At 46.4% G+C, this 18,719-nt stretch overlaps 1 protein-coding gene across 1 annotated transcript in view; it reads right to left on the reverse strand.

The window, feature by feature from the left end:
- Positions 1-5,369: 5,369 nt before the first annotated feature.
- LOC135526820 (endothelin receptor type B-like) overlaps positions 5,370-18,719 on the reverse strand; it is a 129,798-nt gene continuing 116,448 nt past the window's right edge. The window contains exons 7-9 of the mRNA XM_064955495.1: positions 9,890-10,023; positions 9,688-9,796; positions 5,370-8,488 (exon numbers count right to left, since the gene is read on the reverse strand). Coding sequence (XP_064811567.1) covers positions 8,351-8,488; positions 9,688-9,796; positions 9,890-10,023 — 381 coding nt within the window. The 3' untranslated portion in view covers positions 5,370-8,350. The remainder of the gene's footprint in view (positions 8,489-9,687; positions 9,797-9,889; positions 10,024-18,719) is intronic.

Below are 18,719 nucleotides of genomic sequence, written 5' to 3' on the forward strand. Positions count from 1 at the left end.
GTTAGTTAGATTACTTGTTGGTTATTACTGCATTGTCGGAACTGGAAGCACAAGCATTTCGCTACACTCGCAGTAACATCTGCTAACCATGTGTATGTGACAAATAAAATTTGATTTGATTTGATTTACTCCCTGTATATAGCCATGTTATTACCTGGTACTTCCTGTATATAGCCATGTTATTACCTGGTACCCCTGCACATCCACTCGTTACTGGTACTTCCTGTATATATCCATGTTATTACCTCGTACCCCTGCATATCCACTCGTTACTGGTACATCCTGTATATAGCCATGTTATTACCTGGTACTTCCTGTATATAGCCATGTTATTACCTGGTACTTCCTGTATATAGCCATGTTATTACCTTGTACTTCCTGTATATAGCCATGTTATTACCTGGTACTTCCTGTATATAGCCATGTTATTACCTGGTACTTCCTGTATATAGCCATGTTATTACCTGGTACTTCCTGTATATAGCCATGTTAGCTCCTATTATTATGTGTTTTACTTTAGTATTATTACTATGTTCTCGGCATTGTTCAGATAGGAGGTTAACAAGAAATTCATTCTTGGGAGAAATTTCCAAACACCTGAAGGTAACACGTTCATCTGTACAAACAATAGTACCCAAGTATAAACACCATGGGACCACGCAGCCATCATACCACTCAGGAAGGAGACGTGTTCTGTCTCCTAGAGATTAATGTACTTTGGCGCAAAAAGTGTAAATCAATCCCAGAACAACAGCAAAGGACCTTGTGAAGATGCTGGAGGAAACAGGTACAAAAGTATCTATATCCACAGTAAAACGAGTCCTATGTCGACATAACCTGAAAGGCCGCTCAGCAAGGAAGAAGCCACTGCTCCAAAACCACCATAAAAAAAGCCAGACTACGTTTTACAACTGCACATGGGGACAAAGATCGTTCTTTTTGGAGAAATGTCCTCTGGTCTGATGAAACAAAATAGAACTGTTTGGCTATAACTGTGTTTGGAGGAAAAAGGGGGAGGCTTGCAAGCTGAAGAACACCATCCCAACCGTGAAGCACAGGCGTGGCAGCATCATGTTGTGGGGAGCTTTGCTGCAGGAGGGACTGGTGCAGTTCACAAAATAGATGGCATCATGAGGGAGAAAAATTATGTGGATTTATTGAAGCAACATCTCAAGACATCAGTCAGAAAGTTAAAGCTTGGTCGCAAATGGGTCTTCCAAATGGACAATGACCCCAAGCATACTTCCAAAGTTGTGGCAAAATGGCTTAAGGACAACAAAGTCAAGGTATTGGAGTGGCCATCACAAAGCCCTGACCTAAAACCTATAGAACATTTGTGGGCAGAACTGAAAAAGCATGTGCGAGCAAGGAGGCCTATAAACCTGACTCAGTTACACCAGCTCTGTCAGGAGGAATGGGCCAAAAATCACCCAAATTATTGTGGGAAGCTTGTAGAAGGCTTCCCGAAACGTTTGACCCAAGCTAAACAATTTAAAGGCAATGCTACCAAATACTAATTGAGTGTATGTAAACCTCTGTGATGAAAGAAATAAAAGCTGAAATAAATAATTCTCTCTACTATTATTCTGACATTTCACATTCTTAAAATTAAGTGGTGATCCTAACTGACCTGACAGGGATTTTTTTACTGGGATTAAATGTCAGGAATTGTGAAAAACTGAGTTTAAATGTATTTAGCTAAGGTGTGTGTAAACTTCCGACTTCAACTGTACATATTAAATGGGTAAAACAGTATGTAACATTATTATAGTGACCATTGTTCAATGACTATGTACTGTACATAGAGCAGCAGTCTCTAAGGTAGAGTACTGGGTGGAGGCCAGCTTGTTGTGACTATTTAACAATCTGATGGCCTGTAGATAGAATCTGATTTTCAGTCTCTTGGTCCCAGCTTTGATTGCCCTGTACTGTCTCCAACTTTTAGATCAACGATGGGCAACTTGCGGGCCGGCCCCCGTTTTGAAAAAGAATTGCAACAAACTGCAGCATTTTCTCTACTCCCCAAGGCAGAATTAGTAGAAATTGCATAGAATTAACTCTAAAACTTCCCAAAAATATTTTTGCTGTCAAGAGTGGTAATTTACATTTACATTTACATGTAATGTTTTGGCCCCACCTCCATCCCTGGACCAGTTATGTTCACTCCGAGGAACGCTTTTCACCCTGGCCATGTGGTGCCACCTCCATCCCTGGACCAGTAATGTTCACACCGAGGAACGCTTTTCACCCTGGCCATGTGGTGCCACCTCCATCCCTGGACCAGTAATGTTCACTCCGAGGAACGCTTTTCACCCTGGCCATGTGGTGCCACCTCCATCCCTGGACCAGTAATGTTCACACCGAGGAACGCTTTTCACCCTGGCCATGTGGTGCCACCTCCATCCCTGGACCAGTAATGTTCACACCGAGGAACGCTTTTCACCCTGGCCATGTGGTGCCACCTCCATCCCTGGACCAGTAATGTTCACGCCGAGGAACGCTTTTCACCCTGGCCATGTGGTGCCACCTCCATCCCTGGACCAGTAATGTTCACACCGAGGAACGCTTTTCACCCTGGCCATGTGGTGCTTTCTCTGCTGTCTTCTGAAGTCCACAATCAGCTCCTTTGTTTTTTTTATTTTGAGGGAGAAGTCATTTTCCTGGTACCACTACGCCAGGGCTCTAACCTCCTCCCTGTAGGCTGTCTCATCATTGTTTGTAATCATGCCTACCACTGTTGTATCGTCTGCAAACTAGATAATACAGTTGGAGACGTGCATGATCACGTAGTCATGGGTAAACAGGGAGTACAGGAGGGCCCTGTATTGAGGATCAGCGTAGTGGAGGTGTTGCCTACTTTAACTACCTTGGATTAATGATAAATTATGATTTATTAAAGGGTAGGCGGCCCGTGAGGAAGTCCAGTTTTATAGAACTGTAGTCCTCCGGTGATGAAGCCAAAGTTTACAGAATATTAAAGGGATTCTATACTGAACACTAATATAAAGGCAACATGTAAAGTGTTTCATGAGGTGAAATAAAATATCCCTGAAATGTTCCATACTCACAAAAAAGCTTTTTTCTCTCAATGTTCTTTGGCATAAAATAGGTTTACAAACATGTTAGTGAGCATTTATCCTTAGCCAAGATATTCTATCCACCTAACAGGTGTCACATATCACGAAGCTGATTAAACATCATGACCATTAGACAAGTGCACCTTGTGCTGGGGACAATAAAAGGCCACTTTAAAATGTGCAGTTTTGTCACACAACACAATGCCCAGATGTCTCAAGTTTTGAGGGAGCGTACAATTGGCATGCTGACTGCAGTAATGTCCACCAGAGCTGTTGCCAGAGAATTGAATGTTAATTTCTACACCATAAACTGCCTCCAACGTCGCTTTAGAGAATTTGGCAGTGCGTCCAACCAGCCTCACAACCTCAGACCACATGTGACCACACCAGTCCAGGACCTTCACATCCGCCTTCTTCACCTGCAGGATCATCTGAGGGGGGTGGAGGGGGTGCTGAGGAGTGTTTATGTCTGCAATAAAGTCCATTTGTGGGGAAAAACTAATTCTGATTGGCTGGGCCTGGCTGCCCAGTGGGTGGGCCTATGCCCTCTGTGCCCCTGCCCAGTGGGTGGGCCTATCCCCTCTGTGCCCCTGCACAGTGGGTGGGCCTATCCCCTCTGTGCCCCTGCCCAGTGGGTGGGCCTATCCCCTCTGTGCCCCTGCCCAGTGGGTGGGCCTATCCCTCTGTGCCCCTGCCCAGTGGGTGGGCCTATGCCCTCTGTGCCCCTGCCCAGTGGGTGGGCCTATACCCTCTGTGCCCCTGCCCAGTGGGTGGGCCTATGCCCTCTGTGCCCCTGCCCAGTGGGTGGGCCTATGCCCTCTGTGCCCCTGCCCAGTGGGTGGGTCTATGCCCTCTGTGCCCCTGCCCAGTGGGTGGGCCTATGCCCTCTGTGCCCCTGCCCAGTGGGTGGGCCTATGCCCTCTGTGCCCCTGCCCAGTGGGTGGGCCTATCCCCTCTGTGCCCCTGCCCAGTGGGTGGGCCTATGCCCTCTGTGCCCCTGCCCAGTGGGTGGGCCTATGCCCTCTGTGCCCCTGCCCAGTGGGTGGGTCTATGCCCTCTGTGCCCCTGCCCAGTGGGTGGGCCTGTGCCCCTGCCCAGTGGGTGGGCCTGTGCCCCTGCCCAGTGGGTGGGCCTATGCCCTCTGTGCCCCTGCCCAGTGGGTGGGTCTATGCCCTCTGTGCCCCTGCCCAGTGGGTGGGCCTATGCCCTCTGTGCCCCTGCCCAGTGGGTGGGCCTATGCCCTCTGTGCCCCTGCCCAGTGGGTGGGCCTATCCCATCTGTGCCCCTGCCCAGTGGGTGGGCCTATCCCATCTGTGCCCCTGCCCAGTGGGTGGGCCTATCCCCTCTGTGCCCCTGCCCAGTGGGTGGGCCTATGCCCTCTGTGCCCCTGCCCAGTGGGTGGGTCTATGCCCTCTGTGCCCCTGCCCAGTGGGTGGGCCTATGCCCTCTGTGCCCCTGCCCAGTGGGTGGGCCTATGCCCTCTGTGCCCCTGCCCAGTGGGTGGGCCTATCCCATCTGTGCCCCTGCCCAGTGGGTGGGCCTATCCCCTCTGTGCCCCTGCCCAGTGGGTGGGCCTATCCCATCTGTGCCCCTGCCCAGTGGGTGGGCCTATCCCCTCTGTGCCCCTGCCCAGTGGGTGGGCCTATCCCCTCTGTGCCCCTGCCAGTCATGTTAAATCCATAGATTAGGGCCCAATGAATTTATTTACATTGACTGATTTCCTTACATGAAAATCTTTGCAATTGTTGCGTTTATATTTTTGTTTAGTATATAATGTTAGATTACATTTTTGTCATTTAGCAAGTGCGTTGCTTGAGGGTACAGCAACAGATTTCCCCCCTAGTCGGCTCAGAGAATTGAACCAGCAGCCTTTAGCTTACTGGCCCAATGCTCTTAACCGCTAGTCTACCTGCTGCCCTAGATTACAGACTGTCAGTGATTCTAGAATGTTAGATTACAGAATGTTTGTGATTCTAGAATGTTAGATTACAGAATGTTAGTGATCCTAGAATGTTAGATTACAGAATGTTAGAACACTCAGCAAGTCTATAAACACACACACTCAGTCAGTCTACACAAACGGTCTGTCAGTAGCACGCTGGCCTGTCTGAGTAACTATAAACTATAATCTTATTGGATCCAGAGTTATATTATTCTGAGGGTTAACTATAATCTTATTGGATCCAGAGTTATATTATTCTGAGGGTTAACTATAATCTTATTGGATCCAGAGTTATATTATTCTGAGGGTTGACTGTAACCATGTTGGATCCAGAGAGTTTGAAACCACAATGTGATAAAATAGTATTTATTGCTGCATTAGATACAGGCAGGTTAGTTATACAGGTCATAGATACAGGTATAGGTTCAATAGAAAAGCTTTGTTAATATGAAAAACTCCAGCAATAGTTATATTTTACATAATAGGAAAACACATTGGTAAAGTAAATATATTTGATGATAATCACAACATATAATACAGTATTTGTAAAGATAAGTGGTAATAATTTGGACAGTTTGAAAATATGTCTTGCAATAAGATATTTTTTAAATAAAAATACATCTGAAGGCACTCAGGCAATCTTTAGATCAAGTTGGAAGCTTTATACATACTGGTGGGAAGGCTATATTAGGGTTACAAAAGGACGCTAACTTTCCCAAAAATCCCCAGGTTTTCCAGACATTCCGGTTTGGAAGATTCCCAGAATCAGGAGAGAATAGGCCTAGACAGGAAATCCAGAATCCACCAACCAGAACTTCGGGAAAACCTGGTAATTTTGAGAAAGTTCTGGGAACTTTGCAACCTCAGGGAAGGCTTTCTGCAGAGTACCACTAGCTGTAAGAAGACGAAACAACAGCATACACAGATCTTAACATGATCATAACAGTATTACAGAGATTTACCTGTCGCTTGTTAACGGTCTTTGTGAAGTCGATCCGACCGCATGACTCTAATGTGCCATGGCATTTCATGTCTGTACTCTCCTGGCTCTGCTCTGTGCTGTGTATCACATGATGATGCAGCCCTGCAGACATTAAGTTGGCCCCTCTCTGTCTGATGCCAGTATTGAGATAAACCTTGTCTGCTACTGTGAGAAACACTAGCTTTTGTCTGGTCTGGTCATCATGTGTAACTCAACATCTAATTCAGATGTCATCATGGTAAGTATTAAGGCTAGCCTGGCTTCACTCCATGGTAAGTATTAGGGATAGCTTTGCTTCACTCCATGGTAAGTATTAGGGATAGCTTTGCTTTGTTTCACTCCATGGTAAGTATTAGGGATAGCTTTGCTTTGCTTCACTCCATGGTAAGTATTAGGGATAGCTTTGCTTTGCTTCACTCCATGGTAAGTATTAGGGATAGCTTTGCTTTGCTTCACTCCATGGTAAGTATTAGGGCTAGCTTTGCTTCACTCCATGGTAAGTATTAGGGCTAGCTTTGCTTCACTCCATGGTAAGTATTAGGGATAGCTTTGCTTCACTCCATGGTAAGTATTAAGGCTAGCCTGGCTTCACTCCATGGTAAGTATTAGGGATAGCTTTGCTTCACTCCATGGTAAGTATTAGGGATAGCTTTGCTTGGGGATAGCTTTGCTTTGCTTCACTCCATGGTAAGTATTAGGGCTAGCTTGGGTCATTGGTTTGTTTTCGTCCGATGCAGGCTGTCTGTTTCATTGCTACACAGTGATGTCACAGCATTGTCGACCCGTCAGTCCCAGTAAGAACATGTGACTGGGAATGGGGCCAAGGGAGAGGGGATGGGCCTGGTTTACGTTGGGTTTAGAAGGAGAGGGGATGGGCCTGGTTTACGTTGGGTTTAGAAGGAGAGGGGATGGGGCTGGGTTAGGTTGGGTTTAGAAGGAGAGGGGATGGGGCTGGGTTAGGTTGGGTATAGAAGGAGAGGGGATGGGGCGGGGTTGGGTTGGGTTTAGAAGGAGAGGGGATGGGCCTGGTTTACGTTGGGTTTAGAAGGAGAGGGGATGGGGCTGGGTTAGGTTGGGTTTAGAAGGAGAGGGGATGGGGCTGGGTTAGGTTGGGTTTAGAAGGAGAGGGGATGGGGCTGGGTTTCGTTGGGTATAGAAGGAGAGGGGATGGGGCTGGGTTAGGTTGGGTTTAGAAGGAGAGGGGATGGGGCTGGGTTAGGTTGGGTTTAGAAGGAGAGGGGATGGGGCTGGGTTAGGTTTGGTTGGGTTTAGAAGGAGAGGGGATGGGGCGGGGTTAGGTTGGGTATAGAAGGAGAGGGGATGGGCCTGGTTTACGTTGGGTTTAGAAGGAGAGGGGATGGGGCTGGGTTAGGTTGGGTTTAGAAGGAGAGGGGATGGGCCTGGTTTACGTTGGGTTTAGAAGGAGAGGGGATGGGGCTGGGTTAGGTTGGGTTTAGAAGGAGAGGGGATGGGGCTGGGTTAGGTTGGGTATAGAAGGAGAGGGGATGGGGCTGGGTTAGGTTGGGTTTAGAAGGAGAGGGGATGGGGCGGGGTTAGGTTAGGTTTAGAAGGAGAGGGGATGGGGCGGGGTTAGGTTGGGTTTAGAAGGAGATGGGATGGGGCGGGGTTAGGTTGGGTATAGAAGGAGAGGGGATGGGGCTGGGTTGGGTTGGGTTTAGAAGGAGAGGGGATGGGGCGGGGTTAGGTTGGGTTTAGAAGGAGAGGGGATGGGGCTGGGTTAGGTTGGGTTTAGAAGGAGAGGGGATGGGGCGGGGTTAGGTTGGGGTTAGAAGGAGAGGGGATGGGGCTGGGTTAGGTTGGGTATAGAAGGAGAGGGGATGGGGCTGGGTTAGGTTGGGTTTAGAAGGAGAGGGGATGGGGCTGGGTTAGGTTGGGTTTAGAAGGAGAGGGGATGGGGCTGGGTTAGGTTGGGTTTAGAAGGAGAGGGGATGGGGCGGGGTTAGGTTGGGTTTAGAAGGAGAGGGGATGGGGCGGGGTTAGGTTGGGTTTAGAAGGAGAGGGGATGGGGCGGGGTTAGGTTGGGTTTAGAAGGAGAGGGGATGGGACTGGGTTAGGTTGGGTTTAGAAGGAGAGGGGATGGGGCTGGGTTAGGTTGGGTTTAGAAGGAGAGGGGATGGGGCGGGGTTGGGTTGGGTTTAGAAGGAGAGGGGATGGGACTGGGTTAGGTTGGGTTTAGAAGGAGAGGGGATGGGACTGGGTTAGGTTGGGTTTAGTGTGTGTGTGTGTGTGTGTGTGTGTGTGTGTGTGTGTGTGTGTGTGTGTGTGTGTGTGTGTGTGTGTGTGTGTGTGTGTGTGTGTGTGTGTGTGTGTGTGTGTGTGTGTGTGTGTTTAGGTGGAGGTGTATTTCTGACTGGAACGAGAGCTTGTTCTGTCGAGTTCGTTGCCATGACAGCTTCCCTTCCAGCGGACACCGTCTCTCTCTGGAATCACATTCCTGCTCCTTGTACACCAGCAGCACAGACAAGACTACAGACACAGAAATACGAGTTAGATTCAATGCCTCAGCTTTAGTTTCTATCTGAATTTTGGTACATTGCAATCCCTTTATCTCTTTCATGAAATGGAGGTAGAGGGTTCATAACAGCTGCAGATTAAATAGAGGTAGAGGGTTCATAACAGCTGCAGATTAAATAGAGGTAGAGGGTTCATTACAGCTGCAGATTAAATAGAGGTAGAGGGTTCATTACAGCTGCAGATTAAATAGAGGTAGAGGGTTCATTACAGCTGCAGATTAAATAGAGGTAGAGGGTTCATAACAGCTGCAGATTAAATAGAGGTAGAGGGTTCATTACAGCTGCAGATTAAATAGAGGTAGAGGGTTCATTACAGCTGCAGATTAAATAGAGGTAGAGGGTTCATAACAGCTGCAGATTAAATAGAGGTAGAGGGTTCATTACAGCTGCAGATTAAATAGAGGTAGAGGGTTCATTACAGCTGCAGATTAAATAGAGGTAGAGGGTTCATTACAGCTGCAGATTAAATAGAGGTAGAGGGTTCATAACAGCTGCAGATTAAATAGAGGTAGAGGGTTCATTACAGCTGCAGATTAAATAGAGGTAGAGGGTTCATAACAGCTGCAGATTAAATAGAGGTAGAGGGTTCATTACAGCTGCAGATTAAATAGAGGTAGAGGGTTCATTACAGCTGCAGATTAAATAGAGATAAAGGGTTCATTACAGCTGCAGATTAAATAGAGGTAGAGGGTTCATTACAGCTGCAGATTAAATAGAGGTAGAGGGTTCATTACAGCTGCAGATTAAATAGAGGTAGAGGGTTCATAACAGCTGCAGATTAAATAGAGGTAGAGGGTTCATAACAGCTGCAGATTAAATAGAGGTAGAGGGTTCATTACAGCTGCAGATTAAATAGAGGTAGAGGGTTCATTACAGCTGCAGATTAAATAGAGGTAGAGGGTTCATGACAGCTGCAGATTAAATAGAGGTAGAGGGTTCATTACAGCTGCAGATTAAATAGAGGTAGAGGGTTCATTACAGCTGCAGATTAAATAGAGGTAGAGGGTTCATAACAGCTGCAGATTAAATAGAGGTAGAGGGTTCATTACAGCTGCAGATTAAATAGAGGTAGAGGGTTCATAACAGCTGCAGATTAAATAGAGGTTTTCGTTTTCCATTTCTGCAGACAGCTGTATGATAAAATACTCTCACCTTGAAACAGTTTTTGAACTTCTGGCTGACGAAGTAGAGTGCGACAGGGTTGATACAGGAGTTGAGAGACGCCATGTTGATGCCGATATAATCCATCACTAGCAGGAAACTACAGGGGTTATACATCAGGGGTCAGCATCACATCAACAGGAAGTCAGGAACCACAGAACAATGGACCACCGGGCAGGCATGGTGTTTGTACCTGAGTAGTTCACAGCGGTTGGGGTCGTTCTGATCATAGATCGTTTTCTTCAGGATGCGGCTGAGATGGAGCGGTAGCCAGCACAGTGCAAAGATCACCACCAAGCAGAAGACTGTCTTAGCCACCTCGCGACGCTACACAGACACATATAGGGTTAGGCTTTTACAAAGCATGTATATCACATAGGTTATCATAGTTCATATATTTGATGACAGCAGAGATTGCTGAGTTTATTTTTAACGTCTTTATGTGAAAAGGTCATGTGAAGAAGGCTCCCTCTGGGCTGCTGTTATATATTGTACACACACACACACCACCACATGTTGTTAGAAAAAATCCTGTGAATTTTCATGTGAAAAATTTATATATGTTATTATTTTACATGAGTCCCCAAGTTTATTTTTTACCACTAACCCAGCTGTATCTGGTCTCCCATCCAGGGACCAACCAGGACCCTGCTCTAGCTTCAGAGACAAACCAGCAGTGAGATGCAAGGTGCTATGTTGCTGGAATGAATGAGCCAAAACTTACAACTGGAGTAAAGGAAGCAAAGGCTGAGTAACAACTAAAGATAGGGGAAACTGTAGGAAAGTAACAACTAAAGATAGGGGAAACTACAGGAAAGTAACAATTAAAGACAGGGGAAACTACAGGAAAGTAACAACTAAAGATAGGGTAAACTACAGGAAAGTAACAACTAAAGATAGGGGAAACTGTAGGAAAATAACAACTAAAGATAGGGGAAACTACAGGAAAGTAACAATTAAAGACAGGGGAAACTACAGGAAAGTAACAATTAATGATATTGTAAACTACAGGAAAGTAACAATTAAAGACAGGGGAAACTACAGGAAAGTAACAATTAATGATATTGTAAACTACAGGAAAGTAACAATTAAAGACAGGGGAAACTACAGGAAAGTAACAACTAAAGATAGGGGAAACTACAGGAAAGTAACAATTAAAGATAGGGGAAACTGTAGGAAAGTAACAACTAAAGATAGGGGAAACTGTAGGAAAGTAACAACTAAAGATAGGGGAAACTACAGGAAAGTAACAACTAAAGATAGGGGAAACTGTAGGAAAGTAACAACTAAAGATAGGGGAAACTACAGGAAAGTAACAATTAAAGACAGGGGAAACTACAGGAAAGTAACAACTAAAGATAGGGTAAACTACAGGAAAGTAACAACTAAAGATAGGGTAAACTACAGGAAAGTAACAACTAAAGATAGGGGAAACTGTAGGAAAATAACAACTAAAGATAGGGGAAACTACAGGAAAGTAACAATTAAAGACAGGGGAAAATACAGGAAAGTAACAATTAAGGATAGGGTAAACTACAGGAAAGTAACAACTAAAGATAGGGTAAACTACAGGAAAGTAACAACTAAAGATAGGGGAAACTACAGGAAAGTAACAACTAAAGATAGGGGAAACTACAGGAAAGTAACAACTAAAGATAGGGGAAACTACAGGAAAGTAACAACTAAAGACAGGGTAAACTACAGGAAAGTAACAATTAAAGACAGGGGAAACTACAGGAAAGTAACAATTAAAGACAGGGGAAACTACAGGAAAGTAACAACTAAAGATCGGGGAAACTGTAGGAAAGTAACAATTAAAGACAGGGGAAACTACAGGAAAGTAACAACTAAAGATAGGGGAAACCACAGGAAAGTGTTTTATTTAATCGCGTTATTATTAAAAAATAAATAATTTTGTTACACTGCTACACTGCTACACTGCTGCCCTGCTGCACTGCTACACTGTTACACTACTACACTTCTACCCTGCTACACTGCTACACTTCTACACTGCTACACTGCTACCCTGTTACACTGCAACGCTGCCACCCTGTTACACTGCTACACCTCTACCCTGTTACACTGCTACCCTGCTACACTGCTACCCTGTTACACTGCTACCCTGTTACACTGCTACACTGCTACCCTGCTACACTGCTACCCTGTTACACTGCTACACTGCTACCCTGTTACACTGCTACCCTGCTACCCTGCTACCGTGCTACACTGCTACACTGCTACCCTGCTACACTGCTACACTGCTACACTGCTACACTGCTACCCTGCTACACTGCTACTGCAACATTTTAACATCTTTTCACGTGAGGAAAATAACATTATTTCAACCACACGTGAATCTTCAATTCAACACGTGAATCTTCAATTACACACGTGAATCTTCAATTCAACACGTGAATCTTCAATTCAACACGTGAATCTTCAATTCAACACGTGAATCTTCAATTCCGCACGTGAATCTTCAATTCAACACGTGAATCTTCAATTCAACACGTGAATCTTCAATTCAACATCGCTAATCTGAAAACAAGACTCCCTAAATTTTATCAGCATAGCGATTGCGCAACCAGGGGCGGAAAAACCTTGGATCACTGTTACTCTAACTTCCGCGACGCATATAAGGCCCTGCCCCGCCCCCCTTTCGGAAAAGCTGACCACGACTCCATTTTGCTGATACCTGCCTACAGACAAAAGCTAAAAAAAGAAGCTCCCACGCTGAGGTCTGTCCAACGCTGGTCCGACCAAGCTGACTCCACACTCCAAGACTGCTTCCATCACGTGGACTGGGACATGTTTCGTATTGCGTCAAATAACAACATTGACGAATACGCTGATTCGGTGTGCGAGTTCATTAGAACGTGCGTTGAAGATGTCGTTCCCATAGCAACGATTAAAACATTCCCTAACCAGAAACCTTGGATTGATGGCAGCATTCGTGTGAAACTGAAAGCGCAAACCACTGCTTTCAATCAGGGCAAGGTGTCTGGTAACATGACTGAATACAAACAATGCAGCTATTCCCTCCGTAAGGCTATCAAACAAGCTAAGCGTCAGTACAGAGACAAAGTCGAATCCCAATTCAACGGCTCAGACACAAGAGGCATGTGGCAGGGTCTACAGTCAATCACGGACTACAGGAAGAAATCCAGCCCAGTCACGGACCAGGATGACTTGCTCCCAGGCAGACTAAATAACTTTTTTGCCCGCTTTGAGGACAATACAGTGCCACTGACACTGCCTGCAACGGAAAAATGCGGTCTCTCCTTCACTGCAGCCGAGGTGAGTAAAACATTTAAACGTGTTAACCCTCGCAAGGCTGCAGGCCCAGACGGCATCACCAGCCGCGCCCTCAGAGCATGCGCAGACCAGCTGGCTGGTGTGTTTAAGGACATATTCAATCAATCCCTATACCAGTCTGTTGTTCCCACATGCTTCAAGAGGGCCACCATCGTTCCTGTTCCCAAGAAAGCTAAGGTAACTGAGCTAAACGACTACCGCCCCGTAGCACTCACTTCCGTCATCATGAAGTGCTTTGAGAGACTAGTCAAGGACCATATCACCTCCACCCTACCTGACACCCTAGACCCACTCCAATTTGCTTACCGCTCAAATAGGTCCACAGACGATGCAATCTCAACCACACTGCACACTGCCCTAACCCATCTGGACAAGAGGAATACCTATGTGAGAATGCTGTTCATCGACTACAGCTCAGCATTCAACACCATAGTACCCTCCAAGCTCGTCATCAAGCTCGAGACCCTGGGTCTCGACCCCGCCCTGTGAAACTGGGTACTGGACTTCCTGACGGGCCGCCCCCAGGTGGTGAGGGTAGGTAACAACATCTCCTCCCCGCTGATCCTCAACACTGGGGCCCCACAAGGGTGCGTTCTGAGCCCTCTCCTGTACTCCCTGTTCACCCACGACTGCGTGGCCACGCACGCCTCCAACTCAATCCTCAAGTTTGCGGACGACACAACAGTGGTAGGCTTGATTACCAACAACGACGAGACGGCCTACAGGGAGGAGGTGAGGGCCCTCGGAGTGTGGTGTCAGGAAAATAACCTCACACTCAACGTCAACAAAACTAAGGAGATGATTGTGGACTTCAGGAAACAGCAGAGGGAACACCCCCTATCCACATCGATGGAACAGTAGTGGAGAGAGTAGCAAGTTTTAAGTTCCTCGGCATACACATCACAGACAAACTGAATTGGTCCACTCACACAGACAGCATCGTGAAGAAGGCGCAGCAGCGCCTCTTCAACCTCAGGAGGCTGAAGAAATTCGGCTTGTCACCAAAAGCACTCACAAACTTCTACAGATGCACAATCGAGAGCATCCTGGCGGGCTGTATCACCGCCTGGTACAGCAACTGCTCCGCCCTCAACCGTAAGGCTCTCCAGAGGGTAGTGAGGTCTGCACAACGCATCATCGGGGGCAAACTACCTGCCCTCCAGGACACCTACACCACCCGATGTTACAGGAAGGCCATAAAGATCATCAAGGAAATCTACCACCCGAGCCACTGCCTGTTCACCCCGCTATCATCCAGAAGGCGAGGTCAGTACAGGTGCATCAAAGCTGGGACCGAGAGACTGAAAAACAGCTTCTATCTCAAGGCCATCAGACTGTTAAACAGCCACCACTAACATTGAGTGGCTGCTGCCTACACACTGACTCAACTCCAGCCACTTTAATAATTGGAATTGATGGGAAATGATGTAAATATATCACTAGCCACTTTAAACAACGCTACCTTATATAATGTTACTTACCCTACATTATTCATCTCATATGCATAGGTATATACTGTACTCTATATCATCGACTGCATCCTTATGTAATACATGTATCACTAGCCACTTTAACTATGCCACTTTGTTTACATACTCATCTCACATGTATATACTGTACTCGATACCATCTACTGTATCTTGCCTATGCTGCTCTGTACCATCACTCATTCATATATCCTTATGTACATATTCTTTATCCCCTTACACTGTGTATAAGACAGTAGTTTAGGAATTGTTAGTTAGATTACTTGTTGGTTATTACTGCATTGTCGGAACTAGAAGCACAAGCATTTCACTACACTCGCATTAACATCTGCTAACCATGTGTATGTGACAAATAAATTTGATTTGATTTGATTTGAATCTTCAATTCAACACGTGAATCTTCAATTCAACACGTGAATCTTCAATACCACACGTGAATCTTCAATGTTTTTTGTAAGACAATACACACTGAAGTAGCAGCACAACTGATAATCAATCTGTCATATAACAGAGAGTTTTTCTGGTGAAAATAAATTCACCAGCAGAGACATGATCACCCCAGAGAACACTGCTACTCCAGCTGCTCTCTCTTCATCTGACTATGTTTCTCTCATAGTCCGAGAGAATCTGGTCATCACGGTGGTGGCACATGGCTAATCATTTCTCCTAACTGGAGATGTTCTCTTTTCTCACCTGTCCATCTCATTTGATTTCCATGATGTCACGGTCTGCTGTCCACTCAAGCTTAACATTGTTGTCATCTATCGCCCACCAGGTGGCCTTGGAGAGTTCCTCAATGAGCTGGACACCTTGGAGAGTTCCTCAATGAGCTTGACACCTTGGAGAGTTCCTCAATGAGCTTGACACCTTGGAGAGTTCCTCAATGAGCTTGACACCTTGGAGAGTTCCTCAATGAGCTTGACACCTTGGAGAGTTCCTCAATCAGCTTGACACCTTGGAGAGTTCCTCAATCAGCTTGACACCTTGGAGAGGTCCTCAATCAGCTTGACACCTTGGAGAGTTCCTCAATGAGCTTGACACCTTGGAGAGTTCTTCAATGAGCTTGACACCTTGGAGAGTTCCTCAATCAGCTTGACACCTTGGAGAGTTCCTCAATGAGCTTGACACCTTGGAGAGTTCCTCAATCAGCTTGACACCTTGGAGAGTTCCTCAATGAGCTTGACATCTTGGAGAGTTCCTCAATGAGCTTGACACCTTGGAGAGTTCCTCAATGGGCTTGACACCTTGGAGAGTTCCTCAATCAGCTTGACACCTTGGAGAGTTCTTCAATCAGCTTGACACCTTGGAGAGTTCCTCAATGAGCTTGACACCTTGGAGAGTTCTTCAATCAGCTTGACACCTTGGAGAGTTCCTCAATGAGCATGACACCTTGGAGAGTTCCTCAATGAGCTTGACACCATAGAGAGCTCTTCAATGAGCTTGACACCTTGGAGAGTTCCTCAATCAGCTTGACACCTTGGAGAGTTCCTCAATGAGCTAGACACCTTGGAGAGTTCCTCAATCAGCTTGACACCTCGGAGAGTTCCTCAATCAGCTTGACACCTTGGAGAGTTCCTCAATCAGCTTGACACCTTGGAGAGTTCCTCAATGAGCTTGACATCTTGGAGAGTTCCTCAATCAGCTTGACACCTTGGAGAGGTCCCCAATCAGCTTGACACCTTGGAGAGTTCCTCAATCAGCTTGACACCTTGGAGAGTTCCTCAATCAGCTTGACACCTTGGAGAGTTCCTCAATGAGCTTGACACCTTGGAGAGTTCCTCAATGAGCTTGACACCTTGGAGAGTTCTTCAATGTGCTTGACACCTTGGAGAGTTCCTCAATCAGCTTGACACCTTGGAGAGTTCCTCAATCAGCTTGACACCTTGGAGAGTTCCTCAATGAGCATGACACCTTGGAGAGTTCCTCAATGAGCTTGACACCATAGAGAGCTCTTCAATGAGCTTGACACCTTGGAGAGTTCCTCAATCAGCTTGACACCTTGGAGAGTTCCTCAATCAGCTTGACACCTTGGAGAGTTCCTCAATCAGCTTGACACCTTGGAGAGTTCATCAATCAGCTTGACACCTTGGAGAGTTCCTCAATCAGCTTGACACCTCGGAGAGTTCCTCAATCAGCTTGACACCTTGGAGAGTTCCTCAATCAGCTTGACACCTCGGAGAGTTCCTCAATCAGCTTGACACCTTGGAGAGTTCCTCAATCAGCTTGACACCTTGGAGAGTTCTTCAATCAGCTTGACACCTTGGAGAGTTCCTCAATCAGCTTGACACCTTGGAGAGTTCCTCAATGAGCTTGACACCTTGGAGAGTTCCTCAATCAGCTTGACACCTTGGAGAGTTCCTCAATGAGCTTGACATCTTGGAGAGTTCCTCAATCAGCTTGACACCTTGGAGAGTTCCTCAATCAGCTTGACACCTTGGAGAGTTCTTCAATCAGCTTGACACCTTGGAGAGTTCCTCAATCAGCTTGACACCTTGGAGAGTTCCTCAATCAGCTTGACACCTTGGAGAGTTCCTCAATCAGCTTGACACCTTGGAGAGTTCCTCAATGAGCTTGACACCTTGGAGAGTTCCTCAATGAGCTTGACACCTTGGAGAGTTCTTCAATGTGCTTGACACCTTGGAGAGTTCCTCAATCAGCTTGACACCTTGGAGAGTTCCTCAATCAGCTTGACACCTTGGAGAGTTCCTCAATGAGCATGACACCTTGGAGAGTTCCTCAATGAGCTTGACACCATAGAGAGCTCTTCAATGAGCTTGACACCTTGGAGAGTTCCTCAATCAGCTTGACACCTTGGAGAGTTCCTCAATCAGCTTGACACCTTGGAGAGTTCATCAATCAGCTTGACACCTTGGAGAGTTCCTCAATCAGCTTGACACCTTGGAGAGTTCATCAATCAGCTTGACACCTCGGAGAGTTCCTCAATCAGCTTGACACCTTGGAGAGTTCTTCAATCAGCTTGACACCTCGGAGAGTTCCTCAATCAGCTTGACACCTTGGAGAGTTCCTCAATCAGCTTGACACCTTGGAGAGTTCCTCAATCAGCTTGACACCTTGGAGAGTTCCTCAATCAGCTTGACACCTTGGAGAGTTCCTCAATCAGCTTGACACCTTGGAGAGTTCCTCAATCAGCTTGACACCTTGGAGAGTTCATCAATCAGCTTGACACCTTGGAGAGTTCCTCAATGAGCTAGACACCTTGGAGAGTTCCTCAATGAGCTTGACACCTTGGAGAGTTCTTCAATGTGCTTGACACCTTGGAGAGTTCCTCAATCAGCTTGACACCTTGGAGAGTTCCTCAATCAGCTTGACACCTTGGAGAGTTCCTCAATGAGCATGACACCTTGGAGAGTTCCTCAATGAGCTTGACACCATAGAGAGCTCTTCAATGAGCTTGACACCTTGGAGAGTTCCTCAATCAGCTTGACACCTTGGAGAGTTCCTCAATCAGCTTGACACCTTGGAGAGTTCATCAATCAGCTTGACACCTTGGAGAGTTCCTCAATCAGCTTGACACCTCGGAGAGTTCCTCAATGAGCTAGACACCTTGGAGAGTTCCTCAATCAGCTTGACACCTTGGAGAGTTCCTCAATGAGCTAGACACCTTGGAGAGTTCCTCAATCAGCTTGACACCTCGGAGAGTTCCTCAATCAGCTTGACACCTTGGAGAGTTCCTCAATCAGCTTGACACCTTGGAGAGTTCCTCAATCAGCTTGACACCTTGGAGAGTTCCTCAATGAGCTAGACACCTTGGAGAGTTCCTCAATCAGCTTGACACCTCGGAGAGTTCCTCAATCAGCTTGACACCTTGGAGAGTTCCTCAATCAGCTTGACACCTTGGAGAGTTCCTCAATCAGCTTGACACCTTGGAGAGTTCCTCAATCAGCTTGACACCTTGGAGAGTTCATCAATCAGCTTGACACCTTGGAGAGTTCCTCAATCAGCTGGACACCTTGGAGAGGTCTTCAATGAGCTTGACACCTTGGAGAGTTCTTCAATGTGCTTGACACTTTGGAGAGTTCCTCAATCAGCTTGACACCTTGGAGAGTTCCTCAATGAGCTTGACACCTTGGAGAGTTCCTCAATGAGCTTGACACCTTGGAGAGTTCCTCAATGAGCTTGACACCTTGGAGAGTTCCTCAATGAGCATGACACCTTGGAGAGTTCCTCAATGAGCATGACACCTTGGAGAGTTCCTCAATG

The sequence above is a fragment of the Oncorhynchus masou genome, chromosome 32 (assembly GCF_036934945.1).
Source record: "Oncorhynchus masou masou isolate Uvic2021 chromosome 32, UVic_Omas_1.1, whole genome shotgun sequence".
NCBI classification, from domain to species: domain Eukaryota; kingdom Metazoa; phylum Chordata; class Actinopteri; order Salmoniformes; family Salmonidae; genus Oncorhynchus; species Oncorhynchus masou.